The sequence below is a fragment of the Nerophis ophidion genome, linkage group LG06, assembly GCF_033978795.1.
Source record: "Nerophis ophidion isolate RoL-2023_Sa linkage group LG06, RoL_Noph_v1.0, whole genome shotgun sequence".
Classification (NCBI taxonomy): domain Eukaryota; kingdom Metazoa; phylum Chordata; class Actinopteri; order Syngnathiformes; family Syngnathidae; genus Nerophis; species Nerophis ophidion.
Window position 1 is genome coordinate 15,186,031 of NC_084616.1, and position 26,472 is coordinate 15,212,502.

The following is a 26,472-nucleotide window of genomic DNA, read 5'->3' on the forward strand; positions in this document are numbered from 1 at the left end:
TTTTGTATGGAAAAAATGACTGTAAAGTATAAATATTTGTTTAAGTTAAAATTTGTTGAAATTCAGTGTGTAAAAATTCAGTGTAAAATAGTGTCTAAAAAATTTTGCTGAGAAGAATGTCCGTGCAGAAAAATTAACTGTAAAAAAATAGTTTGTAAAAAATTAATACAAAATTCAGTGTGAAAATTTTGTATGAAAATGCAAGGAATTTAGGGATTACACCATCTACGGTCCGTAATATCATCAAAAGGTTCAGAGAATCTGGAGAAATCACTGCACGTAACATTGAATGCCGGTGGCCTTGGATTCCCTCAGACGGTACTGCATCAAAAACCGACATCAGTGTGTAAAGGATATCACCACATGGGCTCAGGATCACTTCAGAATAGCACTGTTAGTAACTACAGTTTGTTGCTACATCTGTAAGTAAGTGCAAGTCGAAACCCTACTATGCAAAGTGAAAGCCATTTATCAACAACACCCAGAAATGTTGCCGGCTTCTCTGGGCCCGAGATCATCTAAGATGGACTGATGCAAAGTGGAAAAGTGTTCTGTGGTCTGACGATTCCACATTTCAAATTATATTTGGAAACTGTGGACGTCGTGTCCTCTGGACTAAAGAGGAAAAGAACCATCCGGATTGTTCTAAGCGCAAAGTTCAAAAGCCAGCATCTGTGATGGTATGGGGGTGTATTAGTGCCCAAGGCATGGGTAACTTACACATCTGTAAAGGCACCATTAATGCCGAAGAACAATTATTGTCTGTAAAAATGACACATCTTCTATTTTGTATGATAAATTGCAGCAAATGTTTTAATTACAAGTCCAGTAGAAGACGCCGAGGTACAGAAAGTAAGGCACAATCAGGTCATTTTTAAAGCTAAAAATATCCACTGAAAGCAAGAAAAAGTATTGAAGTACAGTACAACCTGTAAAGTACAATACCCCTGAGGTCACATGGTTGATTAGCGAGCGGCAAAAATCCATGCTTCGAGTCAGCTCCAACATTAATTAGGCTCAGTGCATAATGGCTTGAGTCGAATATAATGCCAAATGAAAAAAATTATGGAAACAGATGAGCTCAGGTGGAGTTGGAACGCATTACAATAATACGATGCAGTCTTTGGCGGTCAGAGTCTGAGCATCCAAACGATCAGGGTTAAAACATACTGAGGCACTCTACAAGACGGGTCAGAGAAGTGGAGGCTAGGATCCTTCAACCTCTGTACAAAGATGATGAAGATGTTCTACGAGTCGGTGGTGGCGAGCGCCTTCTTGTACGCCGTGGCCTGCTGGGGAAGCGAGCTGAGAGCGGGGTACACAAACGGGCTGGACAAGCCGGTAAGGAAGGCCAGTGACGTGGTGGGAGTGGAGCTAGACTCTCTAGTGGTGGTGTCAGAGAGAAGTCTCGCAAAGCTCCAAGCCATTATGGACAACACCTCCCACCCACTACACTGCGGCCTGGCGGAGAGAATGAGCACAATCAGTGGAAGGCTCAGACTCCCAGCCATCAGACTGTATAATGCATATGTTCCTTTTTGACTGTACTTAAATGTATAATAGACTGTATTTATATTATTCACATGTAAATAATGCTGTATAATAGACTGTATTTATCTTATTCACATGTGAATAATGCTGTATAATACTGTATGTTATTCACATGTGAATAATGCTGTATAATATTGTATTTATGTTATTCACATGTGAATAATGCTGTATAATAGACTGTATTTATATTATTCACATGTGAATAATGCTGTATAAGACACTGTATTTGTTATTCACATGTGAATAATGCTGTGTAATAGACTGTATATTATTCACATGTAAATAATGCTTTAAAACAGACTGTATTCATATTATTCACATGTGAATAATGCTGTATAATAGACTGTATTTATGTTATTCAAATGTGAATAACGCTGTATAATAGACTGTATTTATGTTATTCACATGTGAATAATGCTGTATAATTGACTGTATTTATATTATTCACCTGTGAATAATGCTGTATAATTGACAATATTTATACTATTCACATGTGAATAATGCTGTATAATAAACTGTTATTCATATGTGAATAACGCTGTATAAAAGACTGTATTTATGTTATTTACATGTGAATAATGCTGTATAACTGACTGTATTTATATTATTCACCTGTGAATAAGGCTGTATAATAGACTGTTTATATATTATTCACATGTGAATAACGCTGTATAATAGACTATTTATATTATTCACATGTGAATAATGCTGTTTAACAGACTGCATTCATATTATTCACATGTGAATAATGCTATATGATAGAATGTATTTATGTTATTCACATGTGAATAATGCTCTATAATTGACTGTACTTATATCATTCACAAGTGAATAATGCTGTATAATAGACTGTATTTATGTTATTCACATGTGAATAATGCTGTATAATAGACTGTATTTATATTATTCACATGTGAATAATGCTGTATAATTGACTGCATTTATTTTATTCGCTTGTGAATAATGCTGTATAATAGACTGTATTTATATTATTCACATGTAAAAAATACCTAAGTGTTTATTGTCTATTGTGAGCAAACTGTGGTTGCTGAATTTCCCCCAGGGATCAATAAAGTATCTTCTATTATATCATTTCTATTTGTGTGGAGGTTAAATTTGTGTGGATAAATCTAGTTTAAGGGAACAAACTGATTGTTATCAAGTTAGTAAGGTCCATGATTCTCCTAGAGAGTCACCTCACATAGAAAAGTATTCAATTTCAATCATTTTAACGCCCCTGAGACAAAAGAGAACAACATAGATGGTGAGGTTGTCAAGCAGACCATGACGGATCTCTACGAGGATGACGATGATCTCGTATGCTAGAGCAGAGTCATTTCCTCTTCCTCATTGTCGCCATCGTCTTCATCCTGCCTTAGCAAGGGCAGCTGGAGCTCCGTGTTCTTTCCGCTCAGCTGCCTTACGGACGAGCCTTTATCTGGAAGACGAGACAAAAATGAATTCAGGAAGCAGCCAGCAGAGGGTGCAGACCTACTGGCTGTCAAAAACCGCTGATGGAAGGAAATATTTAGGATTTAATTGTTTTATGTAGATATTTAAATATATTTAGCATTTCAACAACGTTGCTACTTTGCAGCATTTGTGTTCATCTGATGGACTAGAACCTTGTTTCAACTGTAAATGTAAATATGTACACATTTTTTAGAAACATGGTCATTTTCACGGCTAAACCACATGTGTCAAACTCAAGTCCCGGGGGCCAGATCTGGTCCACCATATTGTTTTATTTCGAGTTGAGTTTGTGTTTGTATTGAACATGCATGCATTCAACATGATACATCACAATTTCCGGTTTCTCTATTCAACATGTTCGAAAAGGAGAAGAAAAATAAGAGATAATTTAATCCTGCCAGTTTTCTTTTACATAGCAGTTGCTAAAACTTTTGTTCACTTCCTGTTCTTAATTTATTCACAATATACTCCATAAGTAATAACATTACAAATAAATACTATTGAGTGAAGTAACTATATCAGTGAAATAAATAAGATGATCTAGAACAGGGGTCACCAACCTTGTTGAAACCAAGAGCTACTTCTTGGGTGCTGATTAATGCGAAGGGCTACTAGTTTGATACACACTTAAATAAATTGCCAGAAATAGCCAATTTGCTCAATTCACCTTTATTAAATAAATATATATATATATATATATATATATATATATATATATATATAAATCTATATATATATATATATATATATATATATATATATATATATATATATATATATATATATATATATATATATATATATATATATATATATATAAAATGGGTTTCTCTGTCTGTCATTCCGTCGTACATTTTTTTTCCTTTTACGGAAGGTTTTTTGTATAGAATAAATGTTGAAAAAAAACACTTAATTGAACGGTTTAAAAGAGGAGAAAACAGGAAAAAAATGAAAATTACATTTTGAAACATAGTTTATCTTCAATTTCGACTCTTTAAAATTCAAAATTCAACCGAAAAAAAGAAGAGGAAAAACTAGCTAATTTGAATCTTTTTTTTACAAAAAATGAAAAAAGAATTTATGGAACATCATTAGTAATTTTTCCTGATTAAGATGAATTTTTTAAATTTTGATGACATGTTTTAAATAGGTTAAAATACAATCTGCACTTTGTTAGAATATATAACAAATTGGACCAAGCTATATTTCTAACAAAGACAAATCATTATTTCTTCTAGATTTTCCAGAACAAAAATTTTAAAAGAAATTCAAAAGATTTTGAAATAAGATTTAAGTTTGATTCTACAGATTTTCTAGATTTGCCCAAATAATTTTTTTGAGTTTGAATCATAATAAGTTTGAAGAAATATTTCACAAATATTCATTGTCGAAAAAACAGAAGCTAAAATGAAGAATTAAATTAAAGTGTATTTATTATTCTTTACAATAAAAAAAAAATAATTTACTTGAACATTGATTTAAATTGTCAGGAAAGAAAAGGAAGGAATTTAAAAAGTAAAAAGGTATATGTGTTTAAAAATCCTAAAATTATTTTTAAAGTTGTATTTTTTCTCTAAAATCGTCTTTCTGAAAGTTAGAAGAAGCAAAGTAAAACAAAAAAAAAGAATTTATTCAAACAAGTGAAGACCAAGTCTTTAAAATATTTTCTTGGATTTTCAAATTCTATTTGAGTTTTGTCTCTCTTAGAATTAAAAATGTCGAGCAAAGCGAGACCAGCTTGCTAGTAAATAAATAAAATGTAAAAAATAGAGGCAGCTCACTGGTAAGTGCTGCTATTTGAGCTATTTTTAGAACAGGCCAGCGGGCGACTCATCTGGTCCTTACGGGCTACCTGGTGCCCGCGGGCACCGCATTGGTGACCCCTGATCTAGAAAATTAATGGATGGATGAAATAAATTCAGAATGTTTATCATGTTTCTTCTTGGTACTTTGTAAACACTTTAAGTTTGAAGAGTTTCTTGAATTGGATCATATCAGTATAATGTTTGACTTCTTTGCTTAATCCATTCCATCATTTCATTCCACATACTGATATACTGAAGGTCTTAAGTGTTGTACGTGCGTACAAATATTTTAAATACAATTTTTCTATAAGATTATATTTCTCCTTGTGCCCGCAAAAGCCTGGAAATAATGTGGGTCAATTATGTACTTCATCTTGCTTACGAAATGCATTTGTGCTTTCAATTTTAACATGTCTTTTGAAAGAAAAGATCTGATCATGCAAAAAACGTGATGTTGACACATATCCTAAACATTGATTTGTAAAAATCTACTTGTCACCCTGACTTATTTCTACATTAATAAAAAGTAAGAATCAAATGCACAGGTGTAATAATATTGTGAGGCGATTACACATTCAAATTCATTTATATTCACTGTTACAAGCGGCCCTGTGAGGGCAGCCTTAACTGCCATGTGGTCCTCAACTAAAACATGTTTGACAACCCTGCTTATAAAGCTCGTTTCACTTCTAAACTGATATAAACGTATATATTGTACAGATATATCAGTAACATGACCATGTTTACGTGTCATTTACAATACACGGTATAAACATTTACATTACTAAACATTGATTCACTTGTAAATGTGTGTGTGTCATTTATATACATACATATGTATAGATACACACACACACATATATATATATATACATATATATATATATATATATATATATATATATATATAGTGAGAGAGAGACACAGAGAGAGAGACACAGTATACAAATGTACGTATGTATGTATATGTACAATATAAAAGTTATCAATGAGAAATTATCTCTAAATTTTGTTTCAATTGTAAATGTATACAGTGTATTGTATATACAGTGTACACATACACACATGTATATATGTGCATATATATATTGTATATATATATACATATATATGTATATATAGATATATACATATCTATATATACATTAATATACATATATAAATATATATATATATATATATTTATACATATATATATATACACATATATATATATACATATATATATATACATACATATATACATACATATATATACACTTATATACATATATATACATATATATATATACATATATACATATATATATATTTATACATATATATATATACACATATATATATACATATATATACACTTATATACATATATATATATATATATATATATATATATATATATATATATATATATATATATATATATATATATATATATATATATATATTAGGGCTGTGAATCTTTGGGTGTCCCACGATTCGATTCAATATCGATTCTTGGGGTTACGATTCGATAATATATCCATTTTTTCGATTTGATTCGATTCTCGATTCAAAAACGATATTTTTCCGATTCAAAACGATTCCTTATTCATTCAATACATAGGATTTCAGCAGGAGCTACCCCTGTCTGCTGACATGCTAGCAGAGTAGTAGATTTAAAAAAAACAAAAACTTTTATAATTGTAAAGGACAATGTTTTATCAACTGATTGCAATAATGTAAATTTGTTTTAACTATTAAACGAACCAAAAATAAGACTTATTTGATCTTTGTGAAAACATTGGACACAGTGTGTTGTCAAGCTTATGAGATGCGATGCAAGTGTAAGCCACTGTGACATTATTGTTCTTTTTTATTATTTTTATAAATGTCTAATGATAATGTCAGTGAGGGATTTTCAATCACTGCTATGCTGAAATTATAACTAATATTGATACTGTTGTTGATAATATTCATTTTTGTTTCACTACTTTTGGTTTGTTCTGTGTCGTGTTTGTGTCTCCTCAATTGCTCTGTTTATTGCAGTTCTGAGTGTTGCTGGGTCAGGTTTGGTTTTGGAATTGGATTGCATTGTTATGGTATTGCTGTGTAATGGTTTGTTGGATTGATGAAAAAAATATTTAAAAAAAAAACGATTTAAAAAAAATTAGAATCGATTCTGAATCACACAACGTAAACGATTCGATTCGTATTGGAATCGATTTTTTACCACACCCTTAATATATATATATATATATATATATATATATATATATATATATATATATATATGCACATGTGTATATATTGTATAAATATATGTATAGAAACAGGACCATTGTATTAATCACTATTTAGGCCTACAGCGCAACTGTACTATTGTCACACCTATGGATCATGTTTTGTTTTGTCATGTTATGTTTTGATTTTGGACATTCAGTCACGTTTTGCACTTCCTGGTTTTGTTTGTTTCCATGCCAACGCATTTCCCACCTTGTCACGCCCCTGCCCTCAGTCCCGCACCTGTTCCTGATTATCGCAGCCAGTATTTAAGTATTTTCTTTCTGTTCATCATTCTGGGATCTTCACACTCGCACGCACCCTACCCATGCTGTTCCAACCTTCACGCCCTCGTCCACGGTTCCATGCCGTGTAAGTTTATGTATTTATGCCACAGTGTTAGTTTTCTTTTGTTTGTATATAGTCATGCCATTGTGCTCTTTTGTTTTAAGTATAGTATAGATTATTATCCGCCACAGAGCGCGTCCCTGGTTTGCCTTTTTGTAGTTTGTTTGTTTATTTAATAAATATAATTTACCCGAATTCACGCCTAGCTCGTCCTTTAATTCCTCTGCGTCGAAGGAGCACACACAATCCATGTCCAGGTCTGACAACTATCTATTACCAGACCGATTCTAAGTTAGAAAACCGTTCTTTGTTTATAATGTATACTTTCTGTTGTATCTCTTATCTATTCTATATTTTTATGCTGCTCTTTTTTGCTGCAGCTGTTCTATATACACACTGTAATCTTGTTAATGGTAATTGTGATTTGTTAAATATCAAACACATCCATCCATCCATTTCCTACAGCTTATTCCCTTTGGGGTCGCAGGGGGCGCTGGTGCCTATCTCAGTTACAATCGGACGGAAGGCGGCGTACACCCTGGACAAGTCGCCACCTCATCGCAGGGCCAACACAGATAGACAACATTCACACTCACATTCACACACTAGGGCCAATTTAGTGTTGCCAATCAACCTATCCCCAGGTGCATGTCTTTGGAAGTGGGAGCATCCATCCATCCATTTTCTACCGCTTATTCCCTTTTGGGATCGCGGGGGGCGCTGGCGCCTATCTCAGCTACATTCGGGCGGAAGGCGGGGTACACCTTGGATAAGTCGCCACCTCATCACGGAGCCAACACAGATAGACAGACCACTGGTAATTCAAGACAAACCGATTAGTTAGTTAAATTGGCAGGCTAAAATGTTATTTTGATGGAATACGAAATACGTAGGATAAGATATATGTTATATATAACTGGAGGATGTGGGAAGAACTGTGGACACTTTGTGAATTAGAGAATATCCGACTGTCTGCCCTGCAGGATGAATTTGAGGCCCAGTCATCGACAATTTAGAGTCCATTTATCCATTTTCTACCGCTTATCCCTTTTGTGTTTTGAGGGATTGGGGGAGGGGTGCTGGAGCCGATCTCAGCTGCATTCGGGCGGAAGGCAGGCTACACCCACCTCATCACGGGGCCAACACAGATAGACAGACAACATTCACGCTCACATTCACACACTAGGGCCAATTTAGTGTTGCCAATCAACCTATCCCCAGGTGCATGTCTTTGGAAATGGTAGCATCCATCCATCCATTTTCTACCGCTTATTCCCTTTTGGGGTCGCTGGCGCCTAGCTCAGCTACAATCGGGTGGAAGGCGGGGTACACCCTGGACAACCTCCGGCTTCCTCCCACTTCCAAAGTGGGAGCATATAATTTGTAAATTATATGTAAATAATATGTGATATTGTTAGTATGGTATATTTTTAGTCTACTTTTTACCTTTTGATTTTCCCCTCTTTTTGTGCCCTTGTGTGCGTTATCATATCCATCTTTTGTAACTGAGCTACTGTGTGGAACAATTTCCCTAGTGGATCATTAAAGTTTGTCTAAGTCTACTTTCAAGTTGTTCATAAAGGTGGTACTAGTATAGCCAAGTAAAACCGACCTATACTATCCACTTCAAGGCGGATTTGTTTGATAAACATGCTTCGTTTTACAAATAATATATGCATTTACGCTGAAATGTTCATGATATTTCGTTTGACGTACTTTTGGAGTAGTAGGTCTTCAGACCCACGTGCAGAGCGATACCACACACACACATCACGAAGCCCAGCCAGTTGAGTGCGCTCATTTTGTCTCCCATCAGCGACGCTGCCAGTAGCAGCGTGCAGACCTCCTGCAGGGGAGATAAGTTGAGACACCAGGGAGATATGTCCAAATGCCATGAAGGAAAAAAAGTACCTTAAAGATGCCCGATATGGACAAGGTGAGGCTGGATGTTCGTGAGACGAGAAGAAACTCTGAAAAGCCCAAACCGAAAGCCAGGATTCCTCCCATGCTCAACAAGAGCACAGAATACAAGAGAGGAGACAACTCCGTCACCCGGAACAACTTGTCTGACGTGCTCAAGCTCAATCCTACACACACACATAATAAATCAGATTGTTCTTTCGCTTATGAGGGTCTAGGTTGCGGGACAACATGTGTGACGACGAAAGAAGACTGTGGGGTTGATTGAATGTACTGTGGAACCTCGATTTACAAACTTTTAGATGGAGCCAAATATGCCTCTGAGTGCAAACCGTGTCTCTGTGTACGAACGCTTCATTCATTCATTCATTTTGTGTACACGCCTGCAGCCAAAAAGCAGGGCGCAGCATTTTTGGGGAGGCGGAACTCTATGTGAAGTGAATTATATTTATTATATATTTATGTCACTTGCTGGCCAGTACAGTACACTACTAGTCACTCCACAGCGCTTCAGCGTGTGTGCCTTTTTGTGTTATTTGGCCTTTTGACAAATGCTCACCAATATAAGTCCCCAAAAACAACAAACCAGTGTGGAAAGGAGGAGGGAATCACTGTGGAGTTAAAAGAAAGACTATTTGTGAGTAGTAAATGAACCGAAGAATCATATCACAGCAAGTTTTATTTGTGATGAGAATGGACTGGGGTTGTCCCGATAACAATGATTTGGTACCCGTACCAAAATGCATTGCAAGTGTAAAAAAAGTTTAGCACCACATTGCAAGTGTAAAGAGGTTTATCGCCATGTTGCAAGCGTAAAGAGAAGTTAGGCACTATATTGCAAGTGTAAAAAGAAGTTTTGCGCTATATTGCAAGTGTGAAAATAAGTTAGGCACTATATTGCAAGTGTAAAAAGAAGTTTAACACCCTATTGTAAGTCTAAAAAGAAGTTTAACACCATATTGTAAGTGTAAAAAGAAGTTAGGCGCCATATTGCAAGTGTAAAAAGAAGTTTAACACCCTATTGTAAGTCTAAAAAGAGGTTTAACACCATATTGCAAGTGTAAAAAGAAGTTTAACACCCTATTTTAAGTCTAAAAAGAGGTTTAACACCATATTGCAAGTGTAAAAATAAGTTTAACACCCTATTGTAAGTCTAAAAAGACGTTTAACACGATATTGCAAGTGTAAAAAGAAGTTAGGCGCTATGTTGCAAGTGTAAAAAGAAGTTTAACACCCTATTGTAAGTCTAAAAATAAGTTTAACACCATATTGCAAGTGTAAAAATAGGTTTAATGCCCTATTGTAAGTCTAAAAAAAAGTTTAACACCCTATTGTAAGTCTAAAAAGAAGTTTAACACCATAATGCAAGTGTAAAAAGAAGTTAGGCGCCATATTTGCAAGTGTAAAAAGAAGTTTAACACCCCATTGTAAGTCTAAAAAGAGGTTTAACACCATATTGCAAGTGTAAAAAGAAGTTTAACACCCTATTGTAAGTCTAAAAAGAGGTTTAACACCATATTGCAAGTGTAAAAATAAGTTTAACACCCTATTGTAAGTCTAAAAAGACGTTTAACACGATATTGCATGTGTAAAAAGAAGTTAGGCGCTATATTGCAAGTGTAAAAAGAAGTTTACACCCTATTGTAAGTCTAAAAAGAAGTTTAACACCATATTGCAAGTGTAAAAAGAAGTTAAGCGCTATATTGTGGGTTCTTCCGAGGATGTTGTAGTCGTAATGATTTGTGCAGTCCTTTGAGACATTTGTGATTTGGGGCTATGTAAATAAACATTGATTGATTGATTGATATTGCAAGTGTATAACGAAGTTTAACACCCTATTGTAAGTCTAGGTGGGGATTGAACCAGGGACCCTCGGGTTGCGCACGGCCACTGCGCCACGCCGTCCTAATACAATAATACAATACAATAAAGATGTGTCTTATTGGACTCAAAGAACTAATTTTAGAAAGTTCAAATATAAATGATGTACCTACATGTTATGTACCTACATGTTGTGTACACCAGTGGTCCCCAACCTTTTTGTAGCTGCGGAGCGGTCAACGCTTGATAATTTGTCCCGTGGACCAGCAAGGGGGGTGGGAATTCTTTTTTTTTTTTTTTTGTCATGAAAAAGGGAGTTTTTTTGGGTTGGTGCACTAATTGTAATGGAATCTTGTGTTTTTTATGTTGATTTAATAAAAAAATAAAAAAATCACTTGACCCCAGGCCACAAGTGTACAATACCAATCGCCACATTTGGCATGTTTTAAAGCAACAATTGAAGCGCGGCGCTTCCTTGTTTAAAGCGTCAAATACCTCCATATTGCACTTCACCAACCTCTTTATTGACCAGTAGAATTGTAGTTTTTTTTGCCATTCTAGTCACTGCAACATAGCAGCACTTGGATGAAAGAACGGTACCGATACATTTCAAAGGCAGTATAGTACCGATTTTAATCAATTGCGGTACTTTATTAGTACCGGTATACCGAACAACCCTAGACTGGACTTTTCTGTAAAAATATGCCAAAGCAGTGCACGCACGCACGCACGCACGCACGCACGCACGCACGCACGCACGCACGCACGCACGCACGCACGCACGCACGCACGCACGCACGCACGCACGCACGCACGCACGCACGCACACACACACACACACACACACACACACACACACACACACACACACACACACAGTTTTACCTCCTTCCAAAAAATGCCTACCTCTTTAGGACTACCCCTTCTAGATATATAAAGATTTGTATTTACAACATTAATAATATATATCCATCCATCCATCCATTTCCTACAACTTATTCCCTTTATGTCTAACAAAGACAAATCATTATTTCTTCTAGATTTTCCAGAACAAACATTTTAAAAGAAATTCAAAATACTTTGAAATAAGATTTAAATGTGATTCTACAGCTCTTCTAGACTTGCCAGAATATATTTTTTTAATTTTAGTCATAATACGTTTGAAGAAATATTCCACAAATATTCATTGTCGAAAAAACAGAAGCTAAAATGAAGAATTAAATTAAAATGTATTTCTTATTCTTTACAATAACAAAAAAAAATACTTGAACATTGATTTAAATTGTCAGGAAAGAAGAGGAAGGAATTTAAAAGGTAAAAAGGTATATGTGTTTAAAAACCCTAAAATCGTTTTTAAGGTTGTATTTTTTCTCTAAAATTGTCTTTCTGAAGCAAAGTAAAAAATAAATGAATTTTATTTAAACAAGTGAAGACCAAGTCTTTAAAATATTTTCTTGGATTTTCAAATACTATTTGAGTTTTGTCTCTCTTACAATTAAAAATGTCGAGCAAAGCGAAACCATCCATCTATCCATCCATCCATCCATTTTCTACCGCTTATTCCCTTTAGGGGTCGCGGGGGGCGCTGGCGCCTATCTCAGCTACAATTGGGCGGAAGGCGGTGTACACCCTGGACAAGTCGCCGCCTCATCGCAGGGCCAACACAGATAGACAGACAACATTCACACTCACATTCACACACTAGGGCCAATTTAGTGTTGCCAATCAACCTATCCCCATATGCAAATATAAAAAAATGTAAGCTATTAGTTCAGGCTTTATTTTATAAATTTTTTGTAAAAAAAAATGTTAATTCATTAATTACTTCCAAATACAGTATGTCTCTAAAAACATTTTTTTTTACTTTTTTAAAAATAATTTTGGCCAAAGGGGGCGCATTTCAATTTCTTACACACACTTGTTATTACATATGTTGGCCAGAGGGGGAGTACTTACATTTTTTCACACACACTTGTTATTTCATATGTTGACCAGAGGGGGGAGCACTTTTAAAACCGACACAGTCAATTTGGTGTCATCACTAAATGAGACATTCTCTATTAGATGCAATGTTATTGGGACCATGATTTTTGTCATCACTTGTTCACACCTCCTCAAATGGAAGCTACTTTTCCTTCTTCATGTCTCCAGAAGGGCACGCACGCACACGATACTTTCATCCGATCCCTCCCTTCGTCTGCTCCTTGCTCGAGTGCCCCTTTTAGCCGATGTTAATGTAAGTGGATTTTAATTTTTAAAAGGTTGTTAAAGTTAAGGATTATTGTGATTTCGGATCGTTTGTAAGGGCACCAAAGGGACTTGTGTTGGCAGCGCATACAGAGGACTGCAGCTTGTTGTTGATGTCGTTGTTTTGGTTTGTTAATAAAAAGACAGTTAATCCATCACCCGCTTGTTATGTTTGTTATAAAGTACTGTATATATCTTTAGAATGTGTTCAAACTTTCACTAAAATATGGACTTCTGTCGAGGCAAGAGTCCATTATTCATATTTACATTGTTTGTAATGGAGAACTTCACTATACAACCTTTTCGATTTACGAACCCTGTCCGAGAACCAATTAGGTTCGTAAATCGAGGTTCCACTGTATGGGTAAATTGGAGCATTCAGGAAAAGAGATGAACTGTCTCGCCTTCATTAACCAGGAAGAGAGGAAAGAGGCCAAGGAACATGAGAGGTTGGAGGTGGTACATGGCGTCCACCGGGTTCTGGAGACCTAATACGGAAGATGACAGATAAAAACCCTAACTTTTTTTTCCCCATTAAAGGGGAACATTTTCACAATTTCAAAAGGGTTAAAAACAATAAAAATCAGTTCCCAGTGGCTTGTTGTATTTTTTGAATTTTTTTTCAAAATTTTACCGGTCCCGGAATATCAATAAATAAAGCTTTAAAGTGCCTTATTTTCGCTATCTTCGAAACCACTATCCATTTCCCTGTGACGTCATACAGTGCTGCCAATACAAACAACATGGCGGTAACCACAGCAAGATATAGCGACATTAGCTCGGATTCAGACTCGGATTTCACAACTTAAGTGATTCAACAGATTACGCATGTATTGAAACAGATGGTCGGAGTATGGAGGCAGATAGCGAAAACGAAATTGAAGAAGAAACTGAAGCTATTCCGCCATAGCGTGGGTGTACCTAATGAAGTGGCCCATAGCATGGCTGCCTTATTAGCATCGCCGGTAAAATGTGCGGACCAAACGATCAGGACTTTCGCATCTTGTGACACTGGAGCAACTTAAATCCGTCGATTGGTAAGTGTTTGTTTTGCATTACATGTGGGTATCTAGTTTCAAATGTACATACAGCTAGCGTAAATAGCATGTTAGCAACGATTAGCGTAGCATGTTAGCATCGACTAGCTGGCAGTCATGCTGCGACCAAATATGTCTGATTAGCACATAAGTCAACAACATCAACAAAACTCACCTTTGTGATTTCGTTGACTTAATCGTTGCAAATGCATCTGCAGGTTATCCATACATCTCTGTGCCATGTCTGTCTTAGCATCGCCGGTCAAATGTGGAGACACTCTGGCACATTCAATGGGGGTCTGGCGGCAGATTTCTTGCCAGTGGTGCAACTTGAATCCCTCCCTGTTAGTGTTGTTACACCCTCCGACAACACACCGACGAGGCATGATGTCTCCAAAGTTCCAAAAAATAGTCGAAAAAACGGAAAATAACAGAGCTGAGTCCCGGTGTTTGTAATGTGTGACGTTCTGACGTCATTGCTACGAGACCGATAAACAGAAAGGCGTTTAATTCGCCAAAATTCACCCATTTGGAGTTCGGAAATCGGTTAAATAAAAAAAACACATGGTCTTTTTTCTGCAACATCAAGGTATATATTGACGCTTGCATAGGTTTGGTGATAATGTTCCCCTTTAATAATCACAGTGAAAATGCATTCAAATCCCAGTTGAGCAGCTGTTGGTGGATGTGTTTTGCTTGTTCTTTAGCCTTTTTGGAAAACAAAAGATGCAGTCTCTGAAAAAAAATATTTGTTCTACACCAGGGAGGGATTATGGTCAATCGCCATCATTAAAAAAAAATATGCATCATCCTATCATTCATCTATACTAAGACATTTGATTAGCATAAACGGCAACGTATGTTACAATGTATGCAGTAACATATTGTCATTTCTCACTCTATTATTTTCTCAAAATTATAAAGGACAAGCTGTAAAAATGGACTATTAATCCACTTGTTCTTTTACTGTTAATATTTGGTTATTTTCCGTTTCAACATGTTCTAGCAACACTTCTGTTAAAATGTAATAATCACTTATTCTCCTGCTTGGATGATTTACATTAGTTTTGGATGATACCACACATTTAGGTATCGATCCGATACCAAGTAGTTACAGGATCATACATTGGTCATATGCAAATGCATCCAGGGACGTATTTACCGAGAAATTTACTATGAGATTTTAAAAAAGATTTTGTGACAATAAAAAATATCGATATAATATATAGTAGTATCGACTCGATACGCTATTGTACTTGGTATCATAACAGTGGATGTTAGGTGTAGATCCACCCATGGCATTTGTTTACATTCAGGCGCGCTAGCTTTTGTTAGCCATGACATCGGTGAGCTATTGTATCATCCTACGGTGTGTAGTGAGGCATGTTTAGCTATTCCTCGTCCTGCAGTGATAACGATACTTGTAAGAAACTTACTTTATTTGTCACCATGGTAGCTAAAACAATGCGGACTGCGGATGGATGTTTGCTACTAGCGAGCTAGACATGTCTTAAAGCACTTCTTCCTGCGGACGTTTCAGTGTTATAACTTTACCTTTATTGTTATTTTTAAGCCAAAATGCGTCCATTTTCCTTTTTCTGTCTACACACTGTGTCTGCTTGTTAGTACTCTGTGATAGTGTGCTGCCGAACATGCTCCTATGCTCGTAAAACCAGCAATGTCATGACGTGATGACGCGCCGTCGTGCTCGTTACAAAATAAAATAAAATAAATTGGGAACCCATCCGTTTTTATACCACTTGGCCCTTTCAGGGTCACGGGTAGTGCTGGTTTTGATTGATTGATTGATACTTTTATTAGTAGATTGCAAAGTTCAGTACATATTCCATACAATTGACCACTAAATGGTAACACCCGAATAAGTTTTTCAACTTGTTTAAGTCGGGGTCCACGTTAATCAATTCATGGAGCCTATCTCAGCTGCATTCGGGCGGTAGGCGGGGTACACCCTGGACAAGTCACCACCTCATCGCAACGCCAACACAGAAGGACCATATAGTACCGTTTTTGATTAATTAATACCGCGATACTATACTAGTACCGGTATACCGTGCAACCCTACCCCTGATGAAGAAAAAATGGCATACAAAACACACCTGCCATCAAGACTCCAAAGACCAACCACATAGTTCCGACCTTCACAATAAAAGTGCTACAAAAATAGCCGACAGGCTAGCGAGCAACTGAGGACTTTGACTTGGTCGTTTGATAAGTAGCTCACCTACTTTTTACACTTAAATGACAGTTTAGCGTGTTAAAAAAGTATGTGTAACACAAGCCGGTGGTCTTAAAGGGGAACATTATCACCAGACCTATGTAAGCATCAATATATACCTTGATGGTGCAGAAAAAAAGACCATCTATTTTTTTAACCGATTTCCGAACTCTAAATGGGTGAATTTTGGCGAATTAAACGCCTTTCTGTTTATCGCGCTGGAAGCGATGACGTCAGATGTGACGTCGCCGAGTGGATTAATAATCCATTTTTACAGCTTGTCCTTTATAATTTTGAGAAAACAATAGAGTGAGAAATGACACAATATGTTGCTGCATACGTTGTAACATACGTTGCCGTTTATGTCAATCAAGTGACGAATGTCTTAGTGGAGATGGATGATAGGATGATGCCATTTTTTTTTTTTTTTTATAATGCTGATTAACGACACCTTTCCTGGTGTAGAACAAATATATATTTTTAGAGACCGCCAAAGAACAAGCAAAACATATCCACCAACAGCTGCTCAACTGGGATTTGAATGCATTTTTACTGTGATTATTAAAGGGGAACATTATCACCAAACCTATGTAAGCGTCAATATATACCTTGATGGTGCAGAAAAAAGACCATGTATTTTTTTAACCGATTTCCGAACTCTAAATGGGTGAATTTTGGCAAATTAAACGCCTTTCTGTTTATCGGTCTCGTAGCAATGACGTCAGAACGTGACATCACCGAGGTAATACACCCGCCATTTTCATTTTCAACACATTACAGCTCTGTTATTTTCCGTTTTTTCGACTATTTTTTGGAACTTTGGAGACATCATGCCTTGTCGGTGTGTTGTCGGAGGGTGTAACAACACTAACAGGGAGGGATTCAAGTTGCACCACTGGCAAGAAATCTTCCGCCAGACCCCCATTGAATGTGCCAGAGTGTCTGCATATTTTACCGGCGATGCTAAGGCAGACATGGCACAGAGATGTATGGATAACCTGCAGATGCATTTGCAACGATAGTCAACAAAATCACAAAGGTGAGTTTTGTTGATGTTGACTGCCAGTTAATCGATGCTAACATGCTATGCTAATCGATGCTAACATGCTATTTACCGGCGGTGCCAGAGCAGACATGGTACAGAGATGTATGGATAACCTGTAGATCCATTTGCAACTATATTACGTTTCCTTCCACCTACATTTAATACGAAAAAAACACTTACCAATCGTCGGATTTAGTTGCTCCAGTGTCACAAGATGCGAAAGTTCTGACCGTTTGGTCCGCACATTTTACCGGCGATGCTAACGCAGCTATTCGGCCATGCTATGGCTATGAATAGCATCAATAGCTATTCGCTCAATAGCTTCAGTTTCTTCTTCAATACTTTCATAATCCAACCACCTGTTTCAATACATGCGTAATCTGTTGAATCGCTTAAATCGCTGAAATCCGAGTTTAAATCCGAGCTAATGTCACTATATCTTGCTGTGGTATTCCCATTGTTTGTTTACATTGGCAGCACTGTGTGACGTCACAGGGAAATGGCCAGTGTCTTCGCAGAGAGCGAAAATAAGGCACTTTAAAGCTTTATTTAGGGATATTCCGAGACCGGTAAAATTTTGAAAAAAACTTCAAAAAATACAACAAGCCACTTGGAACTGATTTTTATTGATTTTAACCCTTTTGAAATTATGATAATGTTCCCCTTTAAAGGCAACGCGTGTTCTGATAAAACGGATAAAGAGTAAGCACTGACCCAGCTCCGCTTTCTGCATGAGCACCTGAGTGAGGGTCCATCGTATTCCCCCGATGAAGGACGCCAGCAGCACCAAAACGAAGCCTTCCAGGTTGAACTGGGTTGACTGGAAGGTGAACATGAAGAGGCCGCTGGCGATCAACAGCACCACCAGGACCAGGAATGGGTTCTGTTGGGGGGGGGGGGGGGGGGGGGGGAACCCTGATTATACAACAGAAACACCAGAATGGAAGTCTTCGCTAAAACAAAACCTTTTGAAAATGAATTACCGTATATTACCAAATAGTAGCCCGGGCTTTTATTTCACAAAATCGATTTTGGAGACGGGCTTTTAAAAGAAACAGGCGGTTATTTGCACAAAGCTTTTATTTATTTTTGCACCAGCCTACACCAGGCCATTATTTGGTTACAATGGTTACTGTCCAGTTGTTTTCCGACGCAGGAATCTATTAAGCCAGCCACTCGTTGCACCAAGCACCACCCCCGTGTCTCTCGTGTCACTCGCGGTGGCATACAACTCCTTGGCCTTAATGCGGATCATTTTGCGGGACACACGGTGGTTCAGTCCACGAACGTGATGTATCCACTGACATAAATTAGAATCAAGCTCATCGCTCACTTTCTTCCTACCTCCAACAGATAAGCGAGCTCGTTTTCCATCGATTGCCGACTGAGATAGTAGTTCTCCCTTTTTTTGTTTCCATTCTCGTACACGTTTTGGGTCAAACCAGAATTCTGCTCCGCATACTTCACAACCGCTAGCTTGAACTTCAAGTCAAACTTTCTGTTCTTCTTCCCACTTAAAGTATTCCCGTATCCTGTTCATTCAACTCACTGCTACTGTTGCTTGCCATTTTGAAACATTTACTCGTGGGTTTGTTGTTGTCGTTGAGTGCGTGTTACGCTATATGCGGTGACACATTGCAATATGTTGATTACCCAGAATTCCCACGTAACGTAAGCCGTAACGGCACAGATTTCGTTAAGCCTTTGATTGTCATGTAACTCTCTGGACTCCACGCGACTGCTGTTACCGTAATTACCAGAATTACTGCGCCTTTGCGTTTCATTTTAGCTTATAAATTGGTCTTAATGAAATCGATATGGTTTTAATCTAAATTATGCAAATAACAGGCTATTTGGACATAGGCGGTTATTAGGAAGAGGCGGTTAATTGACAAAATGGGGTCAGACACCAGGCGGCTATAAGGACATGGGCGGTTATTTGCCCAAGGGCGTTTATTTGGTAATATACGGTATTTGTGTATTGAGTACATGGATACTCACTGGCTCCTCAAGTTTGAAGAGCAGAGAGAAAAAGAGAATAAAGAGTACTGCCGAGGACTTGGTCATGGTGTACCTGGAAAAAGAAAAATAGATAGTTTGAAAATGTGTGGGAATTATTTAATTGTCAACTAGAAAAGCACAAGACCATGGCCCTTTAATCGCCCAATAGGAAAAAAAACCTTTGAAAAAATCCCAAAATCAAACCACTTTTTTCCTTATCCTATTTCTAACTTTTCCTGAAAAATGAATCAAAATCGGCCAATAACTTTTTGAGCCAAGTTGCTAACCAACAAACCCCAGCCAATCAAAAGATAAATGAATGACAAGTTGTGCGTGTTTATTTACAGGCTGCGAGAGGGTGGTTTGTCCGATCGCAAAATAAAATGGAGTGAACCCCCCTGTCAGTCATCCACTCTCTTTGTCTCTGTGGGTGGAGGCAGGCTGCTCCCAAACACACAAAAGGTTTCAAGTTTTATTCGTCACATGCAGAGTACACCGCAGTGAAATGCTTTTTTCCATGCTTTTCAGGTATTGCATACAGTGGGTTTCAAACACGAGTTGCAGAATCTAATACACTACATACCAAAAATACACAAATTTGAATAGATCTGATGTACATTAATTACAAGACAATAAGTTGCACAATAAGTTACAGTATTTATGGTAGAGGTATCAGTACAGGCAGAAGTACAGTACTCAAATACAGTACCAGTGCAGGATCAGATAGTATAACAGTATATACTGTATAGCACGGGTCACCAACGCGGTGCCCGCAGGCACCAAGTAGCCCGTAAGGACCAGATGAGTCGCCCGCTGGCCTGTTCTAAGAATAGCTCAAATAGCAGCACTTACCAGTGAGCTGCCTCTATTTTTTAAATTGTATTTATTTACTAGCAAGCTGGTCTCGCTTTGCTCGACATTTTTAATTCTAAGAGAGACAAAACTCAAATAGATTTGGAAAATCCAAGAAAATATTTTAAAGACTTGGTCTTCACTTGTTTAAATAAATGCATTCATTTTTTTACTTTGCTTCTTATTTAAAGTTAAAGTACCAATGATTGTCACACACATACTAGATGTGGCGAAATTATTCTCTGCCTTTGACCCATCACCCTTGATCATAACTTTCAGAAAGACAATTTTAGAGAAAAATTACAACCTTAAAAATAATTTTAGGATTTTTAAACACATATACCTTTTTACCTTTTAAATACCTTCCTCTTCTTTCCTGACAATTTAAATCAATGTTCAAGTACATTTATTTTTTTTATTGTAAAGAATAATAAATACATTTTAATTTAATTCTTCATTTTGGCTTCTGTTTTTTCGACGAAGAATATTTGTGAAATATTTCTTCAAACCTATTATTATTAAAATTCCCTAAAATTATTCTGGGAAGTGTAGAAAATCTGTAGAATCAAATTTAAATCTTATTTCAAAGTCTTTTGAATTTCTTTTAAAATTTTTGCTCCAAAAAATCTAGAAGAAATAATGATTTGTCTTTGTTAGACATATAACTTGGTCCAATTTGTTATATATTATAACAAAGTGCAGATTGGATTTTAACCAATTTAAAACATGTCATCAAAATTCTAAAATTAATCTTAATCAGGAAAAATTACTAATGATGTTCCATAAATTCTTTTTTAAATTTTTTCAAAAAGAATTCGAATTAGCTAGTTTTTATCTTAAATTTTTTGGGGTCGAATTTTGAATTTTAAAGAGTCGAAATTTAAGATAAACTATGTTTCAAAATGTCATTTTTATTTTTTTCCTGTTTTCTCCTCTTTCTGTTTTCTTATCATTTATTCTCTACAAAAAACCTTCCGTAAAAGGAAAAAAAATGTACGACGGAATGACAGACAGAAATACCCATTTTTTTCTGGCAATTTATTTAAGTGTGTATCAAACTGGTAGCCCTTGGCATTAATCAGTACCCAAGAAGTAGCTCTTGCTTTCAAAAAGGCTGGTCACCCCTGCTGTATAGGAAGCAACAAATATTAAGGTGTCTACAGTTCTTTGGCAGTTGAGTAGTGAAGGTGGTATGAACAAAGGTTATGGAACAGTATGACTTTTTTATACTTTTGTTTTTACATTATTTACAGTATAGGAAGCAGCAAATATTACAGTTCTTTGGCAGTTGAGTAGTGACAGTAGTAAGAACAAAGGTTATGGAATAGTATGACATCTTTATACTCTTGTTTTTACATTATATACAGTATAGGAAGCAACAAATATTAGGGTGTCTACAGTTATTTGGCAGTTGAGTAGTGACAGTAGTATGAACACAGAGAAGTTCAACCTCCTAACACAAACGTAAGATAACGAATCAGACCCAAAATCTGACCACTTGTTTCTTATCCTATTTTTTGAGTCCTTGAAAGTTTATTCAAAATCCGCCCATAACTTTTTGAGCCATGTTGCTAACTAACAGACAGACATACACACCCCAGCAAATCAAAAGATAAATAAAATAGACAAGTTTGTGCGTGTTTGTTTTGTCGGTCTTTTGCTTCCAAAAAAGGCTGCGAGAGGCTTTGTTCTATGGGGGAAATAAAAGAAATGAACAGCACCCTCTTGTCGGTCATGGAGGCGAGGTTCTAGCATATATGCACATGGGGAAGTTCAGCCTTGTAACAAAACAAGGTAAGATAATATAAAGTATCTGGATCAAACCCAAAATCTAATCACTTGGTTCTTAACCAATTTTTGACATTTCCCAAACCTTTCATCAAAATCTTCCCATAACTGTTTGAGCTATGTTGCTAACTAACTAACAAACTAACTAACAGTTTGCAGGAGGAAAAGTCACCGCCGCTGTCCATGGCACTGAGGACACGCACCAACGGGCAGGGGCGGGGCATGTGCTGACGGCGAGACACACCTGGCAGGTGATTAGATTTCACAGGTGGTACGGGTTAATCTAAATCATATGTTGTCTTTAACAGTGAGCGGCCGGGAGCAGAGGAGGGGGAGGATTGGTGAGACTGAAAAGTCTGGAAAAACGTAGCGAATGAAGAACTGGAAGACAGTAAAGCTTTGTTAACCCTGCACAACTGGCTTCCAGCGTGTATATCTGGGAGTCCGCAAAGCTTACAGCCTGCAATTACATAACTTCCTGGTGGAGGTAATAACTTACAAGCTAATGGTGATGAAGAGGAAGCTCCAGTTGGACAGTCCAATGTCCAGTGTTGTCGCCAAGGCTGGGGGAACAATATACATCATATATCAGGTGTAACATATTTAATATAAAATATATTATTATAACATTCAACATGTATTTCTTAGAATAAAAGATGTAATATTATACTATTTTAATTAAGAACGGCTCGTTATATAAACTTTTCAATTTACGAACCACGGACCGAATAACAGTATGCTTTGTTGCATCTACCCATTCTGTGCCTGCGGCGGAGCCATTTTGTGCCCGGCAGCAAATCCATTTCTCTCTGCTGCTCAGTGCTCATTCAGTCAGCACAGTGCTGCTTCTAGTCACCGTGCTACTTTTTGGACTTTTCAAGTGTTTTGTTTAGCATTTGGACAACATGTTTCTGGTTTTTGCTAGCTCAAACGAGTCCAAAGAGAGCAATGAAAACATTCAGGAAGTATTTACATTGTTGTCGACACTGCCCTGCCTTCCTTTCTCCCAATCCCTTTCTCTGCAAGCACAGAAGACTAACCAACAAAATAAGTGGATTTTATCTCTTATTTCTAATCTTTGTCGCGACCTGGCTGTTGACGTTAAGGAGTTTAAAACCATGTATAGTAAGTACACCACAGGGCTAGTGACGTGTGCGTGTCGGCAGGGCACAAAATTAGATCTAGCCACCCCCCTTTATGTTTATTTGATATACAGTACAGCAGGGGTCAGCAACCTTTTTGAAACCAAGAGCTACTTCTTGGGTACTGATTAATGCGAAGGGCTACTAGTTTGATACACACTTAAATAAATTGCCAGAAATAGCCAATTTTCTCAATTTACCTTTAATAAATAAATCTATATATATATATAAAAAAAATGGGTATTTCTGTCCGTCATTCCATCGTACATTTTTTTTCCTTTTACGGAAGGTTTTTTTGTAGAGAATAAATGATGAAAAAAACACTTAATTGAACAATTTAAAAGAGGAGAAAACACGAAAAAAATGAAAATTAAATTTTGAAACATAGTTTCAATTTCGACGCTTTAAAATTCAAAATTCAACCGAAAAAAATTAAGAGAAAAATAGCTTTTTCGAATCTTTTTGAAAAAAATAAAAAAAATAATTTATGGAACTTCATTAGTAATTTTTCCTGATTAAGATTAATTTTAGAATTTTGATGATATGTTATAAATAGTTTAAAATAGAATCTGCACTTTGTTAGAATATATAACAAATTCGACCAAGCTATATATCTAACAAAAACAAATCATTATTTCTTCTAGATTTTCCAGAACAAAAATGTTAAAAGAAATTCAATGTGAGGACTCTTCTTCGGCATGGTAATGCCGGTGTGGTTTTTCCAAGGATGCGTCGACGCAGAACACAGCAAAGGTATGATATAAAATGGATTTATTAAATAATAAAAAGCTAGGAACAAAAACACTGGTGTAAAGAGTAGGCAAACAAAAGACGCTAGCGTGAAAGCTAGGATAACACTAGGAAAACTAAAACTTGGCTCGAGGGCACAAACGAGAAATCAAATCATCAGTATGAAAACTGGAATAAACAAGTGGCATAGCATGAGAGCTAGCGAGAAAATACATACGAAGAATGATGAGAGTCGTCACTGTTGTGCGTGGGCAAATTAGGATCCGAGAATGAATAACGAAAAGGGGCGAGTTTAAATAAGGGAGGTGATTAGAAGAAAACAAGTGTGCGTAGATAACAAGGGGCAGGTGAACTAATGAGCTACCATGGTGACAGACTAAACAGGAAACAAAGATGTTAAACAACAGGGTGATACTAAAATGGAACAATAAACCAGAATATGTACAGATCCGAGCAGCGGATCGCAACATTCAAAAGACTTTGAAATAAGATTTAAATGTGATTCTACAGATTTTCTAGATTTGCCAGAATAATTTTTTGTCATTTTAATCATAATAAGTTTGAAGATATATTTCACAAATATTCTTTGTCAAAAAAACAGAAGCTAAAATACATCCATTTCCTACCGCTTATTCCCTTTCGGGGTCGCGGGGGGCGCTGGCGCCTATCTCAGCTACAATCGGGCGGAAGGCAGGGTACACCCTGGACAAGTCGCCACCTCATCGCAGGGCCAACACAGATAGACAGACAACATTCACACTCACATTCACACACTAGGGCCAATTTAGTGTTGCCAATCAACCTATCAGAAGCTAAAATGACGAATTAAATTAAAATGTATCTCTTATTCTTTACAAAAAAAAAAAAAATTACTTGAACATTGATTTAAATTGTCAGGAAAGAAGAGGAAGGAATTTAAAACGTAAAAAGGTATATGAGTTTAAAAATCCTAAAATAATTTTTAAAGTTGTATTTTTTTCTCTAAAATTGTCTTTCTGAAAGTTATAAGAAGCAAAGTAAAAAAAAAAAATGAATGTATTTCAACAAGTGAAGACCAAGTCTTTAAAATATTTTTGGGGATTTTCAAATTCTATTTGAGTTTTGTCTCTCTTACAATTAAAAATGTCGAACAAAGCGAGACCACCTTGCTATTAAATAAATACAATTTCAAAAATAGAGGCAGCTCACTGGTAAGTCCTGCTATTTGAGCTATTTTTAGAACAGGCCAGCGGACTACTCATCTGGTCCTTACGGGCTACCTGGTGCCCAAGGGCACCGCGTTGGTGACCCTGCAGTACCTTATAGTACTTTATATATTTTTAATAATTGTAGCAACCATGTTGCTACAATTATTAAAAATATGCTAAAAATGAAATCCTTTTTACTTCAAAGGCGCAAGACAGAGGTGATGGCAGGCAGAGTGAGGAAGGGAAATGTGTTACTGTTTAAGATATTTGTAAAATTCGTACACAGAGGCACATTTGACGCGATCTAAAAGTTTGTAAACCAAAAAATTGGTAAATCGAGGTTGCACTACTGTATATAATATGAGACAACAAATGAGGACTGATATTCATGCAACAACACTAACCTGTGGGAGCCACCTTGTAGAGGTAATCAGTCCAGCTGAGAATAACACGAGACTTCCCTGTCCAGCACTTCATGGCCCGCCGGGTCAGCGCCGACAGGCAGAAGTTGATGGCCAGGTGTACCAGCGTCATAAAGAGGGGATAGTGGAAATCCTACAAGAACACATCCAATCATTTATAACACGTCATTACAATCCTGAGTGTAGGCAGCGGGGCTGCAACTAACAATTGTTTTAATTGTCAACAAGTCAGTGATTATTTATTTATTTATTTGATTATTCAAACGAATATTGCTCATGATCTGCTGTACACGTTTGGGTTTGACATTGACTCTGCGACTTGATTTTAACTCAAAACCTATGATAGTGAACTCCATTACAACTACCAAAAATAAATTACTGACAAGTTAATATAGCAACTTTTAAATCATGTGTTGTCTTCATGACAACACATGATACAAGAATTTTAAAGTTGTTCTGATAGTAGGCTAATAGAGCTAATATAGACACATCATGTGTTGTCTTCATTTTAACACTTATATAAGACTTTTATAGTCGTTTTGATAGTAGGCTAATATAGACACTTACATCATGTGTTGTCTTCAT

General features: G+C 36.6%; 1 protein-coding gene across 4 annotated transcripts in view; it reads right to left on the reverse strand.

Moving 5' to 3' along the window:
• Nucleotides 1-780: 780 nt before the first annotated feature.
• Nucleotides 781-26,472, reverse strand: part of slc35c2 (solute carrier family 35 member C2) — a 30,635-nt gene continuing 4,943 nt past the window's right edge. The window contains exons 3-11 of one of the 4 annotated variants that reach the window (XM_061902740.1): nt 25,870-26,020; nt 22,886-22,949; nt 19,747-19,819; nt 18,460-18,628; nt 13,832-13,915; nt 9,351-9,526; nt 9,156-9,285; nt 2,835-2,989; nt 781-1,461 (exon numbers count right to left, since the gene is read on the reverse strand). In XM_061902740.1, coding sequence (XP_061758724.1) covers nt 2,874-2,989; nt 9,156-9,285; nt 9,351-9,526; nt 13,832-13,915; nt 18,460-18,628; nt 19,747-19,819; nt 22,886-22,949; nt 25,870-26,020 — 963 coding nt within the window. In that variant the 3' untranslated portion in view covers nt 781-1,461; nt 2,835-2,873. Of the gene's footprint in view, nt 2,990-9,155; nt 9,286-9,350; nt 9,527-13,831; nt 13,916-18,459; nt 18,629-19,746; nt 19,820-22,885; nt 22,950-25,869; nt 26,021-26,472 lie in introns of those variants that run through there. The other 3 variants (XM_061902739.1, XM_061902741.1, XM_061902743.1) reach the window with 3 other exon arrangements.